The sequence below is a fragment of the Poecilia reticulata genome, linkage group LG12 (assembly GCF_000633615.1).
Source record: "Poecilia reticulata strain Guanapo linkage group LG12, Guppy_female_1.0+MT, whole genome shotgun sequence".
Taxonomy (NCBI): domain Eukaryota; kingdom Metazoa; phylum Chordata; class Actinopteri; order Cyprinodontiformes; family Poeciliidae; genus Poecilia; species Poecilia reticulata.
Genome location: NC_024342.1, coordinates 14,804,173 through 14,828,574, shown reverse-complemented (window position 1 = coordinate 14,828,574; position 24,402 = coordinate 14,804,173). Strand labels below are relative to the sequence as shown.

Here is a 24,402-nt window from a genome sequence, read left to right as displayed (position 1 = left end):
CCATGCCGCTCCATTGGTTTGATGTTTTTGAGATAATGTTCATCTATGCATCGTCACAAATATAAAAAAATAAAAAAAACACCCAAACCAAATGATCACATTCTGATTTATTGCATTTTATTACACAAAACATTTATGATGCACAATCTCTCAAATAAACCCTTTGTTTCATTTCTTTTTCTCTTTTTTCTTGTTAATATTTCTTGACTTAACAAAACGATGTCAGAAAGTGGGAAAAAGTGCTTTTTACAGGGATTTTTATCATGTCAATAAATACAAGGTCTTTGAGGTGTCATTGGATTCTGTCTCAACACAACGGCCATGGCACTAACATACAAACACACACTCACTCACTCTCCCCGCCCCAAAAACACACAGAAACACATGCACACTTCTCACTATGTACAAACCCACTTGGTTTAATTGGGTCGATATTGTACCAAAGTTTTCACTTTTCCTTATGTTGTAAAAAAAACGCACACTCACACATGCGCGCGCACACACACACACACACACACACACAGAGAGAGAGTTTCAAATCAAGCAACCTTCTAATTATAAATTACTGAAAATACAAACGTGACTTTCTTCAGGAATGGTTTGAGTAGATGTTAAAATTAGATTTTTTCTTTATTAGAAGCATTGTAAAAGAATTAGGACATATGCCAAAGCCTTTATTCAATAAAAAAAAGACTCTTCCAATTTTATGCCTTTTGATTTTAATTTAAGAGAGAAATGTGTGAGTGTAATCTGGAGGGGCGTTTTATAAATATTTAACACCATTTAAAATCATCTAGTTTTGAATTTACTAATGAGGAAGCTTTATTTTTAATGAATAAGGCACATCTCGTTTTGTTTGTATTTTTATACCAAAATTTTAATTGTAAAGCTGTCAAGCTAAAATGTAATTGGAAACTTGAATTTTTTTTTTTGTTTTTTTTACAATATCATTAAGTAAATAGTTATTTCAAATGCAAACAGTATATCGTTTACATTTAACTTTCCTTCATGGTTGCTGTGAGAAAAAAAATAAAAAAGGGAGGAGTCTTACCTCTAATGTGTGAGCCCTTCCCAACGGGCCACAGTGACATTTTAATTTAATCTTCAACAATCTGACAACCTTCAAGAAGCTGCAGTCCTGCTTCTTTTATCAATTACATCCATTTAAAATTCCCCCAAGTTTGAAGGTGGGTGAAGAGAGCTGAAGATGCTGTACATGAGAATCAGGGTGTGTCCGTCAGTGGGTGTAAAACACAGATTGAGAGTTCCTGCTGATAATAAGTGCTGGAAGGTGATTGATTTGACACACTGGCCACAGGCTGAATGTTCCCGTCCACTGAAAAGAAGAGAAGACGACGGCAGATCTGTCCCTTTCTCCTTCCGTCCATGATTGGAAGATTAGTCTTTTCTCCACGACTCTTGCACAATCTTCAAGTGAGGTCAGGCGGCTTCACTGACGGCAGATCCGGAGTAAAGATCCAGAGGTCAGGGGTCACGTGGAGAGCTAGCGGCTGAGGGGGAGCTGGGGCAGCGACATGGCCTGGTGAGGGAGGCTCTGAGAGGTCAGGACTGAAAACGGATGACCTGAAAAACATGTATTTAAAAAAAAAAAAAAAAGACACACAAATGAATATCTTGTCTTTGATGAAGCTTCAAAAACATTGTAGAGCTGAAAAAAAAAAAGTAAACTCACTATCGATGTACCCGTGAAGAGCTACCATGCGCGCTCGCTCAGGACTGCCGAACGGGGAGTAATGCAGCTCATCGGGCAGCGACGAGGGTATCCTGGACTGAGGATGACCCTGCGGAGCACCGCTGTGCTGGGGCGTGTGCTTTTTATGTCTCGCTCTGCAGTTTTGAAACCACACCTATGAAGACACAAACATCATGTAGCTACGCTTTTTCCCTTCACTGCTTTATGCTGATGTAAAAAAAGGTGTAAAAAAGAAAGAAAAAAAAAACAATAAAACACCTTAATTATTCTATACAGATGTATAGAATAATTAAGGTGTTTTATTGTTTTTTTTTTGTGGTTTGATCAAGACAAAGAATTGTGGAACTGAGTCATTTGAGTTTGCATGCAGATGAGTAGATTGTGAATATGTGTGACCTTTCTGACCTGTATAACTCTTCTGCTCAGGCCCGTCATGTCTGCCAGTTTCTGTAGCGTTTGGGCGTCTGGATTGTTGTCCTGAGCAAACTGCGCCTGCATGACCTTCATACGTTGACAACATATTAATAGAGATGAACCGCGAGAGTTGCTAAAAAAAGATGCAAAGTTTCTAAGACACTCATTGAAGGTAGAGTCTCACCTGTAGCTGCTCTGCAGTGAACGACGTTCGTGCTCTTTTGGCGGGTTTGGGCTGACTGTCCTGTTCTGTCGGTACTGCACCCTCTAACGTAATACCGTTACCTGAAAAACACACCGAATTATCAGATATAGATCCAGTGCATATTTGCAGCTAAGCGGTATCACACGTTTGGTTTAGTGTCAGCCTCTTCTGCATCACGTCCAACAGATCCATATGTTACATTTTTAAAACGTTGAGTTGCACCATGCTTTCAAAATATTGGCTATCCCAGATTTCAAACTTTCAGATGACTTACAGAAAATTGGCAAAAGTTTTGATAAGCATTAAGAAGATTCATAGCATATCAACACTGTTAAAAACATTTTTAAGCCCCCCAAAAAAACATATCAATTAAAACTCATCAGTTGCATTTAACTGCAAAATATTTTGCAAAATTTTATGAGTAACGGTCCTAAAATAGTTTCATACTAACTTCAAACAGGTGTCAGTAATTAAATAGACAAAACAAAGGACATTTTATAGTGTGTGCTTTCATTTGTCATGTTAAGTGCATTTATGTTATCTTCTAATTTTAGCACTAGAATTTATGTGAAAGATAAACTCAAAGAAGTGCATTGTTTTTTTGTTTTTTTTTTGTTATTTTAACACAAAATTAAATCTGAAAAGTGTGTTGTGCATTTCCAATCAGCCCTCCCAAGTCAGTAATTGTAAAACTCCTCTTTCCAATTACAACAGCAGGTATTTTGGGGTGTATCGCTACACCAGCTTCACAAACCGAGAACTGAAACCTTTGCCCTTTCTTCTTTGCAAAACAGCTTAAACTCGGTCAGATTAGATTAAGAGCTTCTGTGAACATTTATTTTTAAGTCCTGCTCCACATTCCCAACTGAATTTGAGTGTAGATTAATGCGTGACTATGCTTTCAGCTAATACATAATATGCAGCTGCCGCGGCTGTATTTTCTGGGTGGTTGTCCTCCTTAAAAATGGATTCTACCAAAGTGTCAAGTGTTTTACAGCATATTACAGCTTTTCTTCCAGAATTACACTGTATTTAGCTTAATCTAAATACTAACAAGAAACTCTGGGTCTTCCTGGGTCTCTGAAAATTATCTCCACACCCACAGTGTTTTTGCATGTAGCTCAAAAGATTTTGAAAGACGGCAACGAGTACTAGCTGTGTGTCCTACTGCAGAGGACATCTTTTTGCCTGTCTGTTAACACTTCTTGCCATTGGCTAGATTTGTGGATCAAGTTGTCCTAAATAATAGTGGGAGCCACAAGAAACTATATGCTAGCAGCATACAGAAAACGCATAATGGCACAGGGAAACATCTTTGCCCCTTACCACTCTCAGCCGCCCGCTTCAGGTTCTCCACCATGGTGTCGTAGTGGATCCGACACAAAACCTTCTCCTCCACCAAGCCGAACTCTTCTCCCGTAGACAGCTGCCTCTTACACGAGTAGCACGCAAAGCAGGCCAAGTGGTATGCGTTCCCCCTCGCTCGACGCACCCAGTCGCTGGCATATATCTGCCGCCCACAGCGGGCACATTTAGTACCAAACCTACTGTGAAGGAGAGAAAAGGAGAACAGCATGGGGCGGAGGAGGAGGAGAAGGAAACACAGAGAGAGAAATGAGGGCAGTGTTCACTCGAAAACAAATCCAAAAAATGAAACGTGCACAATTGCATCCTTTTCTTTCAGAACATTTTTTTTTTTTTAACCAAGATGAAGTATGTGTGTGTATGTCTGCGTGTGTGTGTGTGTGTGTGTGTGTGTGTGCGTGTGCGCGCGTGTGTTTAAACTTGTGGCATTTTCCGAAGCCTTTGAGGGAAGAAACCTTGGAGGAGGATGAAGCTTTTAGAAAAAAAATCCTGCAAGCTGAGCCTTGAATGCAAACAAACCAACACCTGCAATTTCCTGGTTGATCCATGAAGGCCCTGACACACACGCACACACGCAACCCAACGCACGCGCGCACACACAAGTAAACACACATCCTAAATTAGACAGAGGAGCAGGGGGTTGCACACCCTGGAGAAGGAGGAAGGACGATGACATCATTTCAGGTCACAACACTGTAACTGATAGTAACAGTGAGCTCCTCTGTGTGTTAGTTACTGTTGCGGGTGGGCGGTTTGGGGAATTGATGAGCATGGGGGGAGACAGTGGGTGAGAAATGAATATCCGAGGAGGCACTGCAAGAGAAAGGGGATAGCTGTATTTGAGGAAGTGGACGTTAAGTTGTTAGATCAACAAATTCTGTGGGGGAAAAAAAAAAAAAGAATAGCTGCATTTCAGAGGCTGTGAATATGACGGATGAGAAAAATATAACATGTTTGTAGATATAAGAAGTTAAGGTACTCTAAATGTATTTAATTTTGAGCTGCACAATGGACCAAATCACAGCCACCAACACAAAATAAATATGTGCAATATCACAGTCACAAGAGATTGGTTGGCCTCTCCATACCCTTGGTGCCTACAGCTGTTAAATGTAGCTATGCTAATGCTAATCAAGAGTGGAGGTGATGATAGAGGAAAAAGGGAAGTGTTAGCAAAATGTGGGTTAACGAGAACTGATATGTGAATAAAATTAAAACAAAAAAAAAGCCAACTGCATTTTCATACAGCACTAATTGAAAACAAATATATCTTGAGGTATTTTGCAAGACAATCTGGTTTCAAGTCCAACTGTATAGAACTGTCTTTGGTCAAAATTTTGTTTAAATTAGTCTAGTTCATTCTAGTCAAAATAGTCAAAACTAGATTCGAATCAGATTGCATGCAGGCCAAATTGAGGAATACAATGCAGTCAAATTTAGTTGACTGTATTGTATGGTGATTAGTTAAAAAGTTTTCTTAACAGAGCCCTCAACTTCATCGAGTCATTAACAGCAAATCCTGAGAATGGGAAGGAAGCTCTCCCTTTAGGGAGAAACCAGTAAATTCTGGGCATCTGCCCTTGGCCAGATGGATGTTAAGAGTAAAATAAGCAGAGAGAGAGAGAGATAAATAAACAAGGGAGCACATCTAATATGGAAAAAGGAAAACAAAAAGAGTACACAAAATCCATGGGAGAAACACTTTGATTATTGCCGATTTTCTGAGTCCATTAAGCACAGAAGTACTGAGTCAGTCAGGTGTTCTTTCTATGGGAAAGAGACACAAGGGGAGTAGAAGAAAGGAAACGGTAGCATTAGCTCCAACATTAACCCTACCCAGGAAATGGATTCATCTAAACACAAAAACACAAGTCCAGGTGTACTGACTGTATTTGTACAAAAAAAGAAACTTCAAACAGTAAAACACTTTTCACTGTTATTTTCCAGGTAAAATATAATATCCAATGATGACGTCCTTCTCCGTTTTTTACTAATTGGGTTTTTAGTCACATGCATTCATAAATACAGTTGCTAAATCTAATTTTAAACAATCACACAGGAATAGACAAGACACCTAATGCAAATAAAGAAAATTGCCGTAAAATATCACGTTTGTCAGACGCTTTAAAATGTCCACATAAAGTAATGCTTTACACATGAATAGAGCATGGGATTGAGTTGTGTTCTGAAGTGTGCATTATGGACTTTAATGAATGTTAAATGCTTCAAGTTCAAGATGGTTGGGGTTAGGTTAAGAGCTATTGTTGAGGTCAGCAGCTGGCAATTCTGGTGAAGGAGGCAGCATGGAAAAAAAAAAAAGAAAAAAGAGCTGCATAAAGAGCAACCTTTAACCGGAGTGTACAGCCAGATTTATGGTGATTAATGCTTGCTATGGAGATATCCTTTTAGATATTAGAAGACGCCATGAATAAAACTCAGAGGTAAGCTGTATTTCAAAAATACTTTAGGAAGAATATAGGCGAGGTGGAGGGAGCAGGATAATAAACATCCTTCGGGAAGGCGAAGGACCGAGGCAAACAGTCGTAGTGCAGAGGGAAGTGCCAATGTGAGGAACGTAAGCGAGAGAGCAGGAGGACAAGGGTGCGTTGCCAAGTGAGTGGGTTTGGCAGCGTTTCAGTGCACTCAAGTCCACTCTGTCTGGAATAAAAACGTACTACAGCCTCGACATCACAAGGTTGCAGCTCCTCTTCTGCATAAGAGCGAGAGGTTTCATTTTTATGCATGTGGTGTCATGGAGGACAAGTCGTTGACTGTGTCTTACTGGCCATCTTAACTGTATTCCCTTCTGGATTTTATCATAAATCAGCAAGTAATAATAGATCCGATATATTGTGACTAGCCACAGCTTGGACCGTGCTTGCGAGCCAATAAGGCCGTGCCAGAAACAAATTGACCCCGTGGCTCGCCGTGCACATCGTTACAGAGGATTCTAGCCCGTTTTTACAGTAAGAAAGAAGGAAAACATTGTGAAACGTTGTGACTAATCCAGCATGACAGCTTGTCAGTTTCATGCTAAGAGACAGAACCCAGAAAAGCTGTAAACCATCCCCATGTTTCAGCCTCCTACTCCTCTATCTCGATCAGTTTCCTCCTTCTACTCTGTTCTTCATTAAAAAAAAAAGAAAAGAAAAAAAAACATATTTATGTTGGAACAATGTCATTTCTGGCCACCTCTACAACATCCCACACCAATAAAATCATTTTCATTACCGGCCTCTTGTTTGACTAATTTTCATATTTTTTTATAGTAATCTTCTTGCTGCTGAAAGTGCTTTCAGGAGCTACTGATTCCTGCATTATTCCTTATGAGCTTTGAGAAACTCACTTCGCTATTATTAGATTGTACAAACTCTGTTCATGCCCGACTGTGTGGCTTTATGGTTCATCTCAGGTTTGCAGCAGAGGAATCAAATAAGAGAAAATAAGAAGAAGTTGTTTGCATTCTTTGCAGATTTTTGGATTTTATTTTTTCTTTCTGCTCAAATCTGAGAATACAATCTTTGGATTTAACTAAATAGAACAAATGCAGACAGATTTGTTATTTGCTTAAAAAAATGTCAAACCACTCTCTCTGTGCCCACTGTTTTCCTTTTTCCTTTTTTTTTTTTTGCTACTATGGAGACCTAATCAGTTAAATAGAAGTGGGTAGGTGATGAATAATTGCCATTCCAAAAATAACAAAGAGTGCACATGCATAAAGAGGTGCACAGCATTTAGATGTGAAACACACACTCATAGTTACAGCCCTGACGTCCCAGGGAGCCCCTGATTAGTACAGCAGAGCAACTTCCCGTGTTGCCTGCAGCTCACGGACGCTCATGGACGAGGTTTCCGTGGAGTGAGGGGAAGGCGAGGAAGAGAAGGAGGCTGATAAAGAAGCATTTTATATATATATCTGTAAAAGTGTGTGCGAGATAAACTCCTGAGGTCTGACATTGGTTTGAGAGGCACAGTGGGGGCTTTATCCCCTTCAAACCCCCCTTCAACCCCATCCCTGCACACACATACACAGAGGGAAACCCACTCTGATTTCCTGCTATTACGCCCCATTAAAGGAGCTGTCAGTCCAAAGCCAGATGAGAGGCTGACACAGATGAGGAAACATCTCCAGAGGTCTGAAAGCAGCCCAGAGGATCGGGACTCCAGCGGTGTTTAGCTCACTTTTAAATCTGATGGCCTAAGCCCAGACTGCAGTTTGTGTTTACAGAACGGGGAGAGGCGCAGCAGGCCAAGCAGCAGAACCAGACTGTTTACTGCTACGCATTTACACGATTTTATATTCTCAGGCCAACTTAAAGAAATGGCAAAATAATTTCTAAGAATTCAACTAGGAAATGTTGATATTTACAAGAAAATCATTACAAAATTAGAGGATACACTCTTCTACTTGATAGCGATTGACCTGCAAAAACACACAAATCCTCACTATTACGTTTTGATTTCCGAGTTAAAACTGCTAAATTGTACTTTTACTTTGGCAATTGGAAGTGTTGCCCTATTTTAATCAGCTAAGATGTTAGTATTTAACCAAAACCATAAATATACACCACTGGCAAACTTCTCCTCTTTTCTTAGTTGAACTTTTTTACATTTATTTAGGGATGATAAATAAGAGCTCCATCTGTAGCTAAATAACTCGACTGAAGGCCTTTTAACACTGGCACTGCCCATAGCCATTTCACCAAGAACCCCGCTGCTCTGGGGGAAAAAATGGTCGTATGATTCGGTTTTTAATTCACCCTGTAAAATAGCACCATATCCTGCATCTCAAAAGGTAAATATGTACAACTTTACCTGCGGAAAGTCAATCATTGTGCTTTGACGGCATTACTAAGCTGACACACGTTCAAAATTAAAGCCTAAAATATAACAATATTTCCAATGACAAGAAAAGCTAGATTATGTTCTTTTTTTTTTCCTTTTTGGAAATATTAATTGAATTCAGAATAAACTCTAAAGTGTGCCTTTGATTGTCAGTTTAATTTTAAAAAAGCAAAGGATGGAGCCTTTAAACAGGCCACTGGTTCAGCAACACAACATAGCAAGGCAAATATGAAACTCCAGTTTGTTTTTTAAAAATTGCTAAACGACTGACAGCTCGTACGTGAGCACAGATCTCCGTGTGAAATCATATTATTTGTACATAATATGCATTTCAAATAATGCGCGTTAAAGTGGGCAGCTTCATGTCTCTTTGCATCCGAGTTTCAGTTTGGATAAGAGTCACATTCATGTCAGGAACATGTTGGACCAGACTCTCGGGGCGGTCTAATTGCTGGTCTGGAGGCCTGTGGGTCTGGGGTTGGAGGACAGCTAATTGCGGGTGATTATAAACCTCAGAGCGCTGGCCTGGCCTGGTGTCAGGTTCTGATCACACAAACACCCAAGTTCACGCGTTGCTCCATGCACTCTCTTCCTCTGCTCTGTTTAACACACACACACCCCCACACACAAACACTCACAAACTGCAGTGTTAAGCATAAATAGGCGTTGTGTGTCTGACCCCAACCCAGCTACTGAACATAATATTACTATGCTGCTGGCGTGAACCCATTTCAACCTCACACACCACACAAACTCACACACATATGCATGCATAGAGAGCAATGTCTTGTGTTCACCCTTTGGGTGTCATAATAGAAAATAATTACTGGTAAGAAGTGTAGATCCAAGAATGAAGCCATTAAATATTGCAAGCAATCCGATAATAATTTGGGGCAAAATTATCCAAATGATTTAAAACTTTGTCTCGTTTTGTCTTTTTATATACATTTTTTTTTAATCAAGCAAAAACTTCATAGCAAAATTATATTCATCCTTCTACATGATCAGAGAATTGTTTTATTACCATCAGAACAATAAAATCTTGTTGCTGAGCAGATTTTTGTGCATTTCTACATTTGATATTTATACTTATTGATGCTGAGCTTCAGCTCTTTGAGGTTGGAAGGCCTCCCTTCCATCTCCCTAATGTCTGACTGACCCACTCCAAAACATCATCACTTCCAGTGAGAAGGAGGAAGAAATTCTGAAGAAAAAAAAATCTTTAAACCTCCATTTAACAGGGTTATAGATATATTCATAAATACATACATTTGACCGGTTGATCTTGGTGCCTTAAGAGTGAGTTTGCGAATTGTGACGTAATTGGACTTGGGTAAATTTGGGGGTTCGGACTAACAGCAACTAAATTCTGAATGCTCTGTATGCTGCATTGTGTGAATCATGCGAAAATCTCGTTTGCAGTCAGGAAACAGCAACGCTTCCAAGCTGATAATAGTGGGGAAAAATAAGAGATTTAAATAAACTCACGGAGCTTTAATGAACGCATTCTTAAAAGCGGTCGAATCAAAAACGTGAAATTGTTCTCCTAATAAATATGAAGATTTAAACTCCCACAACAAACACGTTTTATGCTTGAGAAGCAGAGAGCGGTGCTTTCCTGTCTGTGGCTCTTAGAAACGTTGTGTGTCAGATAGCCATAACAACAGCGCGGATCTTTCAACTCTTCCCTGTGAGCACTGACTTTTATTTTGATACACAGTTTCAGCTTTTGAAAGAGCCTTTCAAAATTACATGAAGCAGCCCGCATCTACCTCCAAGGATATACAGGATGCAGGGTGCGTGTGCATGCTCATATGTTTGCGTGAGTGTAGGGAGAGAAAAAGAGAGAGAGAGATGGAAAAAACTATAGAGCAGACGTGGTGTTTTGAAAACGCGACCATAAACTTACCCCTACCTGAAATAATCCATTTTGCAGAAGATCTCCTTGTTCTTGATGTAGCAGCTGCTGTGCTGACGCAGTGACGTTCTGCACACCGAGCACTCCAGGCAGCGCACGTGCCAAATCAGGTTGTTCACCTGCGAAAAGACACCAGCCGTGTCAAATCCACGATCAAACCCCCGCCATCCCCCGCCCAAAAGGAAAAAAAAAAAAAAAAAAAAAAAAAAAAAAAAGAAGAACAGTGAGTTAGCTTGTCAGTGCTGAGATAACCCTGCTGCCACATGCTGCAGAGTTCCGTCTAATCAGCACTAATATGAACACAAAGGCTGATCTCGACTCAGTTAACGAGATTATCGCCAGTTTCTCCCCGAGAGAGATCAGGCCTCTCACTTATGATTTACATGTAGTAAACTGTAAAAAAAAAAAAAAAAAGTCAAAAAATTGTTTCGATTTGTCTCGGTTTTGATGTTGCTGTTTTTTTGTAAGTCAGTCCAGTTTTATGTTTGCACATACAGTGAATTATTGTGTAAATTATTATATTGTATGTTTAATCTATTGCTAATAATAATAATAATAATAATAATAATAATAATAATAATAATAATAATAATAATAATAATAATAATAATAATTTTGGTGATTATAATAATAACATTTTTTTGCAGTTTGTAAAATACGTGGCTTTTTTCTTTTTGTTTGGTTTGTTAGCCGCAACCTTAGAGAGCAGCATGATATTTTAACAATTAGGAATTTCCTTTACCACTAAATTGTCAGTGTGTATATTAAATTATGTAGGGTTGAATTACTAAAGAAAATTTCGCAGGAAGAATTTGACATAATAATGTACAATTTCTGTTATATTTTAAAATATACAAATAAATATTTTAAACGCTGTATTTAATTAGAAACACGGTAAATATAGTCTTTTTTTCTATTTAGATGCTTCGTTTACTGAAGAAAATATTTTTAGCATAAATAATTCTTATATGCATTTATTATTTTTCAAAATATTATTGAAATAATTTAAATGATTAAATAGTTGGTCGAATTTAAACAACAACTTGGAAAAACGAGGGGAAACTATTCTATTATTGTTGTTTTTAGGTTAATATTGAAGTAATAAAAATGTCTATTGCAACATGTATATATATTTCTTTGTTTAAATTGTCATAAAAGTTTGAAAGTGTAATTATTGTTGTTGTGAGACAACAGACCTCACAAAACCAGTTTCCGAACATTTCACGCTGGAGATAACATCAGCCGCATCTGTTAACATTCACGATCCGTTCAAATAATAATGATAACCTTTTTAAATTTGTTGTATAAATACTTTAGTTTTTTTTTTTCTCTCTTTGTCGTTCCGCAGTTTTGGGGTATTTAAAGTGCCATCGTCCAACACAATAGGCGCATTAAGATGTTGAGACTTTCTTTTCACTCCAGCACACCAGAACAAACACACTGTTATGTGTGTAACACACTGTCTGTTACATTCCCAGTAAGACCACAGTAAACACGCACACTTTGCTTCTGTTTGTACTTCGCAGACAGGCTGTTGTCTGTCGATTTTCATGCAAGATTTTACACCTTTTTTTTTCTTTTTTTTTTTTTTTAATGAGGCGGGAATTAAAATAGAGTAGGTCTCCGGCTCACCTTCAGCAAGTATCTGTCCAGGATCTCCAGCCCGCAGCTGGCGCACACGTTCTTCCCGGAGGACGGAACGGAGCTGGCGGTGGAGGTCGGCGAGCACACGGAGGGGGTGGACGGAGTGCTGGGAGGAGAGCGGATGTCTTCCCGCTCCATGTTGGAGCGCTGGGACTCCCCGTCCGAGTGAGACTGAAAACAGAAGCAATCATTATAAAAAATAAAAATAAAAATCCGGTTCGCATCATGTCGCCATTTTTATTGCGCGATTTCCCACTTCTAAACAGATGCACTGATGTCAAACGATAGAGAGGCGCTCACCATCGGTGTGTGTTTGGAGTCCACAGTGCTGCGTGGGGATCCCGGTGTGCTCTGATGCTCGGCGCAGATCACCTACAAGAAAGCCTTCAGTGAGTTCCCGGTCTTCATCAGTTTCCACATCTCATCTTCAGCTGAGAAAAAAAAAAAAATCCCCGGGAGACATTTGCGGAACCCTCTTCGTGCAGGGCTGCTCCTTTATAAAGCAGTCCCGACAATAAGCCGCGCTTAAAACCGCTAACGGGGCCCCCGCAACAAAAGGCACATTTTAATGAAGCTATTTCAATTTGGATTGATTTTTTTTTCTTCCCCCATGCCCTTAACCCATGCCTCTGAGAATAATAGTATTTTCCGCGCAATCCAGGACAGCATGAGTGGAGGGGGGGGACAACTACCTGTAATTACAAATAGCTGCGGATAAGAGGGACCCGGAGTGTCAATTTCATCTGTCAATCAGCAGAAGGCAACGGGTCACCCAAAGAATTGCAAATTTGATTTTTAATGGCTGTAATTAAAATCTAATTCTCTTCAGGGCGAAACTGGCTGCGCTCGACACAGACGGAGGAGAGAGAGGGAGAGAGGTTCGCGGACCGCAAATCACGCTATTCATAACAGAGAGGGCGCGTGCCTCCTCACGGCGGCTGGCGCGTGCGGCTGATCTCAGTACACAAGCGGTGATTCCTGTGACATCACAGAAAGGCAAAATGAAAAAGAAAAAAAGACGCACAAAGCGGGAGGCTGCGGGATGCAAAGAAACGGCGCGGTCTGGCCGGAGGAGACATGCAATGAAGGAGCGTTTTGTTGTTGTTGTTGTTGTTTGTTGTTTTTTTTACGCACAGAGTTTGCGCAAAACCGAGGCGCAAAATGGTGCTATACGCACCCCCTGATAACAGTTTCCCAAAGTGTCAGTACCTGCTTTGTTGGAATTCCTTCAGACAGAATCTTATTTCCCTCTGAGAGAGGGGACAAAACTTCATTTTTCCAGTACATGAACTCCCCCCTCCCTCCTGCAGTCTCAAGTCTTCAGGGTCTCCAAACTCTGCGCCTCAAACCAGGGGAAGAAACAGCGCGTCAGTCGGCGTCAAGGTTTGCAATATCCGTTGGATATCTGGTGCACCGCTTCTGCTTTTGACACAATAATTTTTTTGTCCGCTGAAGCCCTGCAGCGCGTTCAGATCTGGGCAACCAGGCAGAAGCTTTGCAGATGCGATGACTCCCGTGTCCAACTTCTTCTCCCTCCTTCTTTCTTTCTCTCTCTCTCTCTCTCTCTCTCTCTTTCTCTCCACTTTTGAGTAGAAGCCCGTCTACAGGAAATGAATCAAACGGAGGGTTTGGCAGCTTTTTTACTCCGAGTCTTCAGGAAAGGCCGGCTGGGCTGCGGCGACCAGAGCGCCAGGAGAACAGAACCAAAGTGTCTCTGCAGAGCTGCAGGGAAAGTTTGCGCGGCTCTGCGGGCCTGCCTCATAGTTAAAGAAGGGGGAGGGAGAGGAAAGAGTTTTCAGAAGGGTGGACACAGTTTGCAACAGCTGTGTCACAAACTTACTCAAGTTATGCATCTGCGTGTTGGTGTTCTCTGAACGAATAAAAACAATAGCAAACGTAATGCACGGAATTTATAAATACATTTTTACCATTTGTGGATTTAGCAAATCTAAAAAGTGATTATATACATTTTAACTGTTAAATTGTATTGGGGGTTTTTTCCCCCTATCGTATTCATGTAAATAATAAGTTACAGTTCCTTCTAAACATTTCAACCAGGCATTTATCATGTCTGATTGGCTAAAAAAATAATAATAACTGACTAAAAATATATATAAAAAACAAAATTCCCGCATGAATTTGTGTACAGAAATTTCATCTTGAAATTGCAAATTTAGTTTCAACTACAATGGACCCATTTTCCGTTTCCTGTGCAGGCCTTGCTTTATTAATAATAATATTAATTAAAAAAACATTTAAAAAAATAACGAGTTATCTATCGAAATTTATTCGAATCATTGATTTTATACAATCCCCAAAGAAGTGTCTGTAAATCCTGTCTTGAATGATCACCTAAATAAACAAAAAATATATATTTATCAGTTTTAATGTCGTATTGCAGCTCAACTTTGCGCGTTTTCTTGAAGAATAGTGAAAACGACAATTAATGGCCAAAAGCATCTGAACCCAATAGTAGCTTTCCAAATAATACATAAATAATTTAATCAAGTGTCTGGTTGACGTAAATATGATTTTGAATCTCGAAGCGCCATTGGCCAGCTGTCATATGTCCCTACAAGAATACCGGTGATTTTCTGGTGCCTTTTAGCTGGTTAAAATACGAGGCTTAAAGGTACCGTTAGAGAACCAGTTTACTCTCTAACGGTTCGTTTTTTAGATAAAAGCAACAAGAAAAAAAAGAAAAATGAAATATGATTTTATCTTCGACTTTAAAACAATATTAATGTTCGCTGAAATCACCTAAACGTAAAGACGAAAGCACACATTCACAAAATACCCCAATAAGCCAAGTTTTTTATCCAAAGATAGTTGATAGAAATTATTGCAAGTCCCACTTTCTTAATTTTCTTAATCCAAAAGTAAAGTTGTGAGTTGTAAAGGTTCATGCAGCCACTACAAAAAAACACCTCAAGTAATTCAGTTGGGAAAAACAAGAATAGACGTTTATATTAGTAGGGCCTGGTAATTACTGCTAGTCATGTATGTTGCCTAAAATGAATCATTAACCCAATCAGTTTTAGTATATGGCAAACCTAAACTGTAAAATCTATTAGGAAGCTGAACATATTGTCTCTTCAGTCTTGTTTCAAACCAACTTATTTATTTTTTCATATCCTTCTCAATTCTATTAATGAAAATGTGATATAGCATCTTGGGTATTGAAACCCATTTTTTTAAAGCCTCATAAGACGGTTTTAGTCCCCGATGTCCATGTTCAAACAAATCTATTAAATACATCCTGCTTCTATTTTGCTTATTACTTCATGAAAACATGTTCTAAACTTCTACCTTCACACCTTCTGTGTGAAGGTAGATGTTTGCGATGCGTCGGAGGGCTGTGGGCACCGCACTTCCTTTGACTTCTAATCCAACTTGTTGAGCCAACGGATGCAGCAGACGGGAAGTCATTGAGAGAATATGTCCCACCTCCTAACCCAAAAAATGACAATCCAACACATCTGGGCTGGGCTTTCTTCAGTGGTTACAGTTGTGGAGACTCCTGGTCTCCAAACCGCAAAGGGTCCAAAAGAGCAAACAAAAACAAAGACCCAAGAGGAGCTTGTACTTTTTTTTTTTACTTCAGTGTACCTGAACAAATGAAAGATTGTGAAAAAAAAAATAAAAATAGAACTCCAACACAAATCCAAAACATTTTAATAATTAAATAACATGAAGTGAAAACAAGGAAACGTGTTAAACCAAAGACTAGATGTGTGTAGGAGATGTGAGCTGCATCAGAAATGCGCAAGAGTGACAGAGCAGTTTAATAGATGAGCCAGTCAGATCGCTGGCACAGCAGTAAAAATAAACACATCATCCACAGTCTTGGTGCTGTTCATCTGCTGCCGCTTCAAAATCTTCTCAAATTTACGAGTCTGTGAGAGCGATGGTGGTGGGGAGGGGGGGAATTAGGAGCAGAACATGGAGGAGGATAGGAGGAGTGGGCTTCGGAGTAGGCAGGAGGATGGGTCATCTCCTAAACTTGCGGAAGGGCCTGCTCTGGTTACTGTGGTGCGATTTAGAGTAGGGCTCCCAGCGCTTCCTCTCAGGCGGCTTGTTGTAAACATAGGCCGACGGGCCCGAGTAGCTATCATCTGGATTCTCCTCCATCATCTGGAGCTTGGCCTCAATGGCACGTATCTTAGCGCTCGTGCTGGAGAGGGAGGAGGGAAAAAAAAAGAAAGAAGTCAGAGAGGAGATGTTGGCAGTGAGCGTGAGAGGAGATGCAGAACTGAGGGAGGAGAAGGAGGAAAAAAATGGAGGCAATATCAGTTTTACTGACAGGTGGGGCAGATTGCAAAAGAACTGAGATCAACAGCCGTGCTGCGCAGAAAGCGTGCATGTAAATGAGAGAGAGTATGGAGGAGCGAAAGAGACAGGACTGCAGAAAAAATTGTGGGGCTTGTGTGAAAGAGAGTAGACGAGGGATGGGTAAGGGTAGGAGAAGTATCCTAAAAGGAGAAGAAAAAAAGGGGGGGGAGTGGGAGTGTATGAATCAAGTGGGGGAGGTGATTCAGGAAGATATAGATGTGGGGTTTGCACTACAGAGGCGAAGTATGCCATTATGTCCCAGAAAACCTGATGGATTTTTACCTTTCTACACAGAAGTGTGTTTATTGGAGCTGACAGTGTTTGGCTGGTGGGTGTTAATAGAGATAGGCCTGCATGAACCCTCATGTTCAGCTAGTTATAGCACGACGACACCTTGTAAGGTGATTAGTTACACCAGCATTAAGAACATGCTAACTTCTGACCTAAATGTTACATAAACTTTAAATACCTTTGATGCCTTACCAGTTAGTGACTAATCCAGTTCATGCTGGCATAAGTTTCTTAGGGGTGACACCAGAAACCAGACCAAGTTTGAGAAACCCCATAAAACTATGAAAAAAAATGCAGTTCTTAAATTTTCGTACATGGTTTAGTTAAGTATTGAAATGAAATGCATACAATTTATGAAAAGACTAAAAGCTTCCCGTTTTAGGTCAGTTAGGGTCACCATTTGTTTCTATTTGCTAAACACCAGAACAATTAAACTATCTTAGAGTATTTCTTCATGACTTCGTTCACGTTCAGATATTTTTTTTTTCTGTTTTGACTGTTTAGGAAATTCTAAGTTGTGACGTCATGGCTTTGTAAGCATTCGAGTGAAGCAGCAGCACATCTGCTGATGTCTTTAAGGCAACACCTCAAACTCAATGCCTTGTGTAACATGGTACAAAAAAAAAAAAAAAAGAAATCAGGCAAGATTTTAGGAAGTGAAAAGTGAACCTTCACAAGGCTGATTCATCTTTAGATACAATTTCCTGAACCCTGAAGGTGGCACACTCATCTGTTCAAACAATTATATCCAAGTAATAACACCAGGAGGATGCACAGCCATTATTACTGCTCAGGAAAAAACACTAGATCTCTGCCTCAGATGTTTTTGGTGCAAAATGTGAGTATCAACTGAAGACTAAAGCAAAAAGACCTTGTGAAGATGCTTCCTGAATCTGCTAAAAGCATCTCATTATCCACAGTAAAAAAAAAAAGAAAAAACAAGTAACCAAAAAACACATGTACCATATTGTACTGAAAGGCCATTCAGCAAAGAAGAAGCCATAACTTCAAAAGCACCATTAAAAAAAACAGGTTACAGTTCTGCAAACAACAATGGCTCTAATTTTACAGGACATGACTAGTGGTCTGATCATTGTTGCATTTGGAGGAAAAGCAGAGAAAAGCTTGCTTGAGAACTGTGAAGGGAATAGTCTGGAACAGTTTTTTTTTTTTTCAAACCGAATTGTCTTTTTCCATCTGATCCAGACTTGCAAAATGAAATAGGATACCAACCTGAGGTTGCTTGTTGTAATAGAGCCTGCCTCTGTTGAACCGCTGCATGACGGTTCCAGGCTTGCAGGCATCGTCTTCTCATTGCGAAAACCTTCAAACCTCTGTGAAGAATAAGTGGCGAGAAAAAAAAAAAGATGGCAAGGGACAAACAGATGGGAAAAAAAACAAGAAGCAAGAAACAGACATGAGGACAGTCACAAATTATGGATAATAAAACATAAAGCTGTCAGCATAAGATTAAATATTTTCTGTTGAATAAGCAGAAGAGGAAGAAAGATTTCTATTAGTAGCAATCAGGGCAAAGTAAACATGACAGCAGTCATCCGGAAATTGAACACTGACGGACTCGGTTCCACATGTACGATCAACGAAAAAGAAATTCTGAACTTTTTCCTCGTCCAGTCAAGCAAATATTAACCAATCGGTGCGCTGCGTCCAGCTCAGTCACACCCTAAGGGATGAGTGAGGACAACGTTGGACCATCTGATGAGCAACAACAAACATCTGCACTCATTCCTCTCAAAACCACCTTCCAAATCACCATGAAACCTGCAGAGAGAGAAAAAAAAACACAAACAAAACAAAGGATGATGATCACATGACAGGTTATTTCTGTTGCTTCCTGTAAGAGTCTCCGTTAATAAACACATACATTTATAGACCTTGTTCTCAAGCTACGGTGGTGGAATTAAAACAGCTGTTATTGCATACTATTGAGTGACATAAGCAATGCATAGAGTGTGAAACAATGACGTTTGCCCCAGCCAAAAGCCCTTCCCTTCCACCTATTCCTCCAGGCCGGAATGCCAGGAGATCTGCACACAGCCAACGAGGCTGGAATAATCTGTAAACAATCCAGGAGAGCTCAGAAAAAGAAAAAAAAAAGTTTCAGGTGGGTCAGTTAAATCTCTGCATTGCAGGGTCCTTTTAACTTTTACTCTATATTATGAATCAGAAATGGTTTTTTAAGGCTTTTTTAGTGTTGAAAGAACATTATGTATAGATAAGTATTTATATATTCACCTAATATTTCAGAATTTAAAATAAAAGCTAGAAATTCTGATGAAATCAAGCCTCGATTTAGGATATCTTCACATGAAGCTGAACACTCTGATCTACTGTTTGGTATAATATATTTAGAATTTCCTGGATGCCAAACCTGATAGAAAAATGCAATTTTACTAAATGAATATATTACATGTAATCCAATGTGTATATGCAGAAGAAAACCAAACATACGTTGCATTTTACTGCAAACGTTTACTTAAACTTCACAAAGTTACTACACAATAACTCTGAAATAGATAAAATGTGACTACTTAAAATAAATTAGATCTTGACTTCTGTTTAATTAAAAGTGTATTTTAAATTATTTATAAAATTGCAAAGGTGTTTGTTAAACCTCAGGACATTTACTTGGATCTTTGTATTTCAGGCTGGCTTATAAATATTTTCAATGCATGCAGCCAATGAGTCACTTATTTGACATCTTTTGGCAGCTCCAGGGCTTAAACTCTAAGAAGAAGAAGAAATGCCCTAGAATCATCTCCACCAAAGGAGAGTCCGAGCGGCTCTGAGCTCTTGACTGGTTTCAGATTTGGTCAAACACTATCATTGGGGTAGAAGTGAAGGAGGCCATCTTGAACCAAGCCGAAACCATCATCTATGCGATAAGGAAACAAAATCTGCTAAATTCTTCCAGGGTGAAACTGTCAAATCAACTTGAAGCGCTTCACACAGAACATGGCCTAGAGTTAGCTACAGTACGGTTCCCACACAATATTTTCCAGACTCTGCTTCTGGTTTAGGATATTTTTAAAAACATAACAAAACTTGGCATAGAAAATATGGCATATATTTCTGCAGGATGGATGGATGCACAAATAAAAAAACAAATGTTTTCAGAATCAGAACGAAATTTAATTGGCAGGTTTTCTGCATTGGTGTCACATGCTCTGAGCATACAGACATTAAATATGAATACATAAAGATTAGAAGACTTTATGTACAGATATATATTCATATGTTCACCTAATATTTTTTCTTAAAAATAGAGCAAATATACTTGTCTTGTTTTACAGCTGCCTACTCAAGCTACATATGGTGTTCACCAGAGAGTTTTCTAGATTTTAAGTAGTGCTCTGTAGTGCTGACCTGAAGATAAAAGTTTGTGTCCAGTATGTGTGGGATCTGCAGAGATTTTAGCTAACCTCATAAAAGGTCTGGAAAAAGTAGACAATTTGATTGCAAGAGTGTAAACAATTATACAAAAATGCTAACCCTAGCGTAGTATTTGTAATAAAGCATGTAACGATCCTGCTGCATTATATGCAGAAAGTTCAGCAAAGCAACATACAGGAGCGACAGCTTAAACTCAATTTCAAATTATCCTTAAAAATACGGCGATACATTAATTCTTGATATCTGTGAGAATATCCATGCAGACAGCTTCCATTTCTAATCCAATAAGAAAATTCAGTCCAGCTCCAGATTTATTTAACAGCCTGTTGTCAAAGAGGTTGCAGCATTGACCTTCACCTCCCTCTGTCATGTCTATGTGCGTATGTGTGTGTGAAGGGCGGGATTCGTCTCTCTGCAGGATATCCCTTCACCCTTCGTCAGTCAGCTGCCTATTGTTAGCCAGCCCTGGGTTTGTGCAGGGCTCTTGCTGCTCTCTGTAAACTGCATAAGAACATAGAATGGAAACTACTAAAATAAATGTTTTTTTTTCTTATCTTATATTTCAATTTACCTCAACAATATCATTGATTTCACGCCAGACAAACATCACAGGTTAAAGGTTTGTCTAACCCTTTAATAAACTGTTACGATTCAGCGTGACACTTACCCTCACCTGAGCGTGGGCCCATCGCACAACCAGCTTCTTGGACAAAGCTAGTTTTCCATTTAAACACTGTATCGCCCTCTCTGCCTCCTGTAGGCGACACAAAGAAGAGAAAAGAGGAATAGGAAAGAGGGAACAACAGACTGTTCGAAACGATCACTAAAATCAGTGCGTAATTACATCCACACCATTAAATCATTAGATAAATGATGATAGATGGCAAAGAGACAATCTGCTTACAAAGGGCCGAAGGTAAATCATGCGCAGCACGTTCTAGCTTCGTCTCATCAAATGTGCGAGCGGCTTTTATGTAAAATTATATTCCTGAAGTTCTTTATCTGACCGTGTCTACAAGCGAGTGAGTGCGAGCGTGTAAGATAAACAGCCACTTCCTCTGTATAATCCTGTTGGGAGGGCTTCATATCCCACTGATAGACACTAGCTGTGAAACGAGATGCTTATCATGATCCCCAGGCACACTCCAAAACAAATACGGCCCGACAAAACCTGTGAAGTTGACCGCAGTCTTTTTAAATCCTTTTATTTTATTTCTTTTTTCCTTAGAAACACGGTCCACTTCAATGAAAACAAACGGTGAGTTCCTGTCTTCTCGTGAAGTTTATTGAACAATTTCACTTTAAATTTTACACCAAATGAATGGCCCTTCTCTGATAAAATATACAGACTCCATCTGTGAGAGTCTATATGAAAAGACTTTTCTGCTTTCGCTCCCCTCTGAATGTGTGCACAAACATTAAAATGGGTTCTTTGACTACGAAAAAGGGGATTTAATACACCTTACCTCCAAAAACCCAAATTACCTGTGCAGAATATTTACAACAAATCGCATTAAAAAAAAAAAGACTCATGTCTACTTTGTTTACCTCTCTGGTGCTGAAATTGACAAAGCAGTAGCCACGCGGCTGGCCCTCCAAAGGCCCGGACTTATGAAACAGGAAGTCAAACTGTTTAACTTTGCCAAACTTCTCCAAAAGCTTCACCAGGTGATACCTGTCAGGAGAATGAAAAAAAAAGGCAAACAAAACAAGGGTAGTCAAAAAATATATACATTAAGTCATGAAACAAGATTAAACACCTGTTTGCACATATTGAATTAATCAGAATTTTATGCAAAAACAACCAAATAAAGCTCAAAACATTTTAAGTGGTCAGAACAATTTTACAAAATGCATTCCCCAGGATTATTAACCAACAATGTTTTTAAACTTCATCTAAAAGTATTAAACCTTTATGAAGAATCAGAAACTAAAACTGCTAGATATCATCACCTTCCTAAAATAATGGCCAAATTGATTTAGAAAACAAAAAAAATCTTTTGGTGAAAAAATGACTTGGGACATTATTTTGGAAAGGTGACAACATCTATTATATTATATGATTACAAATAAAGAAAAAAAAAAAAGAACAAGAAAACAGGTTCCAAATCATTAAACCATTTTGCCACTGGTTGTGTGAATGTGTCAGGCCGGGCTAATGAGAATGACAGCTTTCTCTCCTCGACACCTTTTTAGCAGCAGGCCAGCTGGTGTGGCCAGCCACTAACAGTAAATCTCTTATCGAGACAATGCTGAGGATACAGTAGCAGGACAATGAGGGAATAAAACAGAGGAAGTCTCAAATCCCCCCTGAGCCGTGGAGTTCGGCACAAACAACCTCCAATGACGACGTAGAAGCTGCAGGGCACCGCTGGACCGAGGATGACGACAGATGTGCGGTCATTGAAGAGATATGCGGCGTGTGCGAGTGCATGTGTGTGTGTGTGTGTGTGTGTGTGTGTGTGTGTGTGTGTGTGTGTGTGTGTGTGTGTGTGTGTGTGTGTGTGTGTGTGTGTGTGTGTGNGTGTGTGTGTGTGTGTGTGTGTGTGTGTGTGTGTGTGTGTGTGTGTGTGTGTGTGTGTGTGTGTGTGTGTGTGTGTGTGTTATGACCATTAGCAGTCATGGGAATAAATTGTTTCTCCAACAGCACAGAAGAGTTTTAAGTTCAGGGTCACTCAAAGAACTCATTTATTTATTTATTCTGTAAGCAGCTAGAAGATAGTTAGTGGGCACTAAAGCAACCAAGTTACGCTTGTTAGGATTATAACAATTATTTCCATTTACTAAAACCCAGGAAGTGCACACAACCATGAAAAACAATATAATGTCTAAAAGACCCACATTTACCCCAGTCCTCCTTTTCTCATCTGTTATTACAATCCTTCCAGCTCTTCTTGTGATCTTCAGCACCTTAAGTACTGTTAGACTGAGTCTGCAGTCAGACTCAATCTAACAGCTGGAATGTATTACTGGTAAGCAAAGAGTGAAATCTTGACACCCTCAGAAAATACTGCATTCCACAACAGTCACAATAATTCACACAATAAAATTGTGATTAAAATTTATTTGGGATATATTATGCTGTTCCAGTTCAGCGTATGCATACGTTCATTGTAGAGGAATCGCTATGGTGCCAAATTATGATTGAGGCTTTGATTATTCTTTTATAAAACAATTTCAAACCTAACATTCATGTTTTACTTTCCTAATGTTCCTTGATTAAAGGTTACAGAGGAGCATAAAGACCTTAGATTTCATAAGACATGAAGGCACTTTGAATGGTTAAAGCCCTGCTGTTGCTGAACTTTTCAGAATTTAAGCGCTGCTTATCCCCATTTTGAATTAAGAATAATTTAATGTTACTGATCAGACGGAAAGAGCCTGTAAGCTGAAGAAGAACCCAGTTTCTGAACACTATTCTGCAAAATGCAAACCTGTTTGCAAACTATCAAATCGCTGGTCCAAGCAACATCTTTAAGGACAAATCATACAAGCACTTGGTCCATGCAGAGTCCTAATGATGAAACAACTAAAACTACCTGCTGGAAAAATGATCATAGTTGTTGCTATGCACAACTCGGTGAATATTCTCCACATTAATCACATTATGACTTATATCAAAAAAACTGAATCTAGGAAAAAAGGCACACTTTAGCTGTGAGAAAAGGTTAAAGCAATGCTAACAGATATTGCTATTTTCTTAATAACAAACCTCACTGGAAGATAGTAAAGACACATTTCTACTACTGGCTCCCTTACAACACTGTCTCTGCTCCTCACTGTACTAAGGGCTTCTTTAGTCATATCTCACCTTTTAGGTTTGTATGTTCCACCAAACATTGATCCGTTTACATTTTCCTCTGTAATTAATCTGACGGAGTCACCCGACTGTTAATGACTGCAAAAGCGAAACAGTGCTGTTTAATGATCGTTTATAAATGCCTTACAAAACACAAAAAAATAAACTCACGTTGAAAATAAATCAACAAAAACCGTCACTGAAGACCTTCCTGTGTTTTTGTTGGCGTATCTGAGTGTAACTGTTCAGGCCCGAGAGTGACCCCCAGGTGCTTTGTGTAACTGTTCAGAGGGGCTTAAAGCTGCAGTCTTTTATTGTTTAGGCAGTTGTTATTTTTAAGTCCGTAAGTGGTTTCGCGTTAGTGTGTGTGTGTGTGAGAAACCACAAAAATGACTGTGTGACGTGACCGTGCAAGCGTGCGCTGTGTGTGTTGGAAATGGACTCGGCCCTGGATGCTGAGA

General features: G+C 39.4%; 2 protein-coding genes across 4 annotated transcripts in view; both read right to left on the bottom strand.

Moving 5' to 3' along the window:
* Window positions 1-89: 89 nt before the first annotated feature.
* On the bottom strand, window positions 90-13,830 carry lhx6a (LIM homeobox 6a). Of its 2 annotated transcripts, none has more exons than XM_008424040.2 (9): window positions 13,315-13,830; window positions 12,406-12,477; window positions 12,094-12,276; window positions 10,459-10,580; window positions 3,660-3,877; window positions 2,313-2,413; window positions 2,120-2,215; window positions 1,694-1,868; window positions 90-1,584 (listed from the first exon to the last, which is right to left on the bottom strand). In XM_008424040.2, the coding sequence occupies exons 1-9, from the start codon at window positions 13,390-13,392 to the stop codon at window positions 1,505-1,507; spliced, it is 1,125 nt and encodes a 374-aa protein (XP_008422262.1). In that variant the 5' UTR covers window positions 13,393-13,830; the 3' UTR covers window positions 90-1,504. The 2 variants fall into 2 exon arrangements, with proteins under 2 accessions (XP_008422262.1, XP_008422261.1); XM_008424039.2 differs by having other exon boundaries at window positions 3,660-3,880; window positions 13,315-13,828.
* A 1,932-nt stretch (window positions 13,831-15,762) lies between these two features.
* Window positions 15,763-24,402, bottom strand: part of rbm18 (RNA binding motif protein 18) — a 13,732-nt gene continuing 5,092 nt past the window's right edge. Inside the window, exons 3-6 of one of the 2 annotated variants that reach the window (XM_008424037.2) lie at window positions 21,691-21,817; window positions 20,810-20,896; window positions 17,962-18,062; window positions 15,763-16,279 (exon numbers count right to left, since the gene is read on the bottom strand). In XM_008424037.2, coding sequence (XP_008422259.1) covers window positions 16,096-16,279; window positions 17,962-18,062; window positions 20,810-20,896; window positions 21,691-21,817 — 499 coding nt within the window. In that variant the 3' untranslated portion in view covers window positions 15,763-16,095. The remainder of the gene's footprint in view (window positions 16,280-17,961; window positions 18,063-20,809; window positions 20,897-21,690; window positions 21,818-24,402) is intronic. The other variant, XM_008424038.2, reaches the window with a different exon arrangement.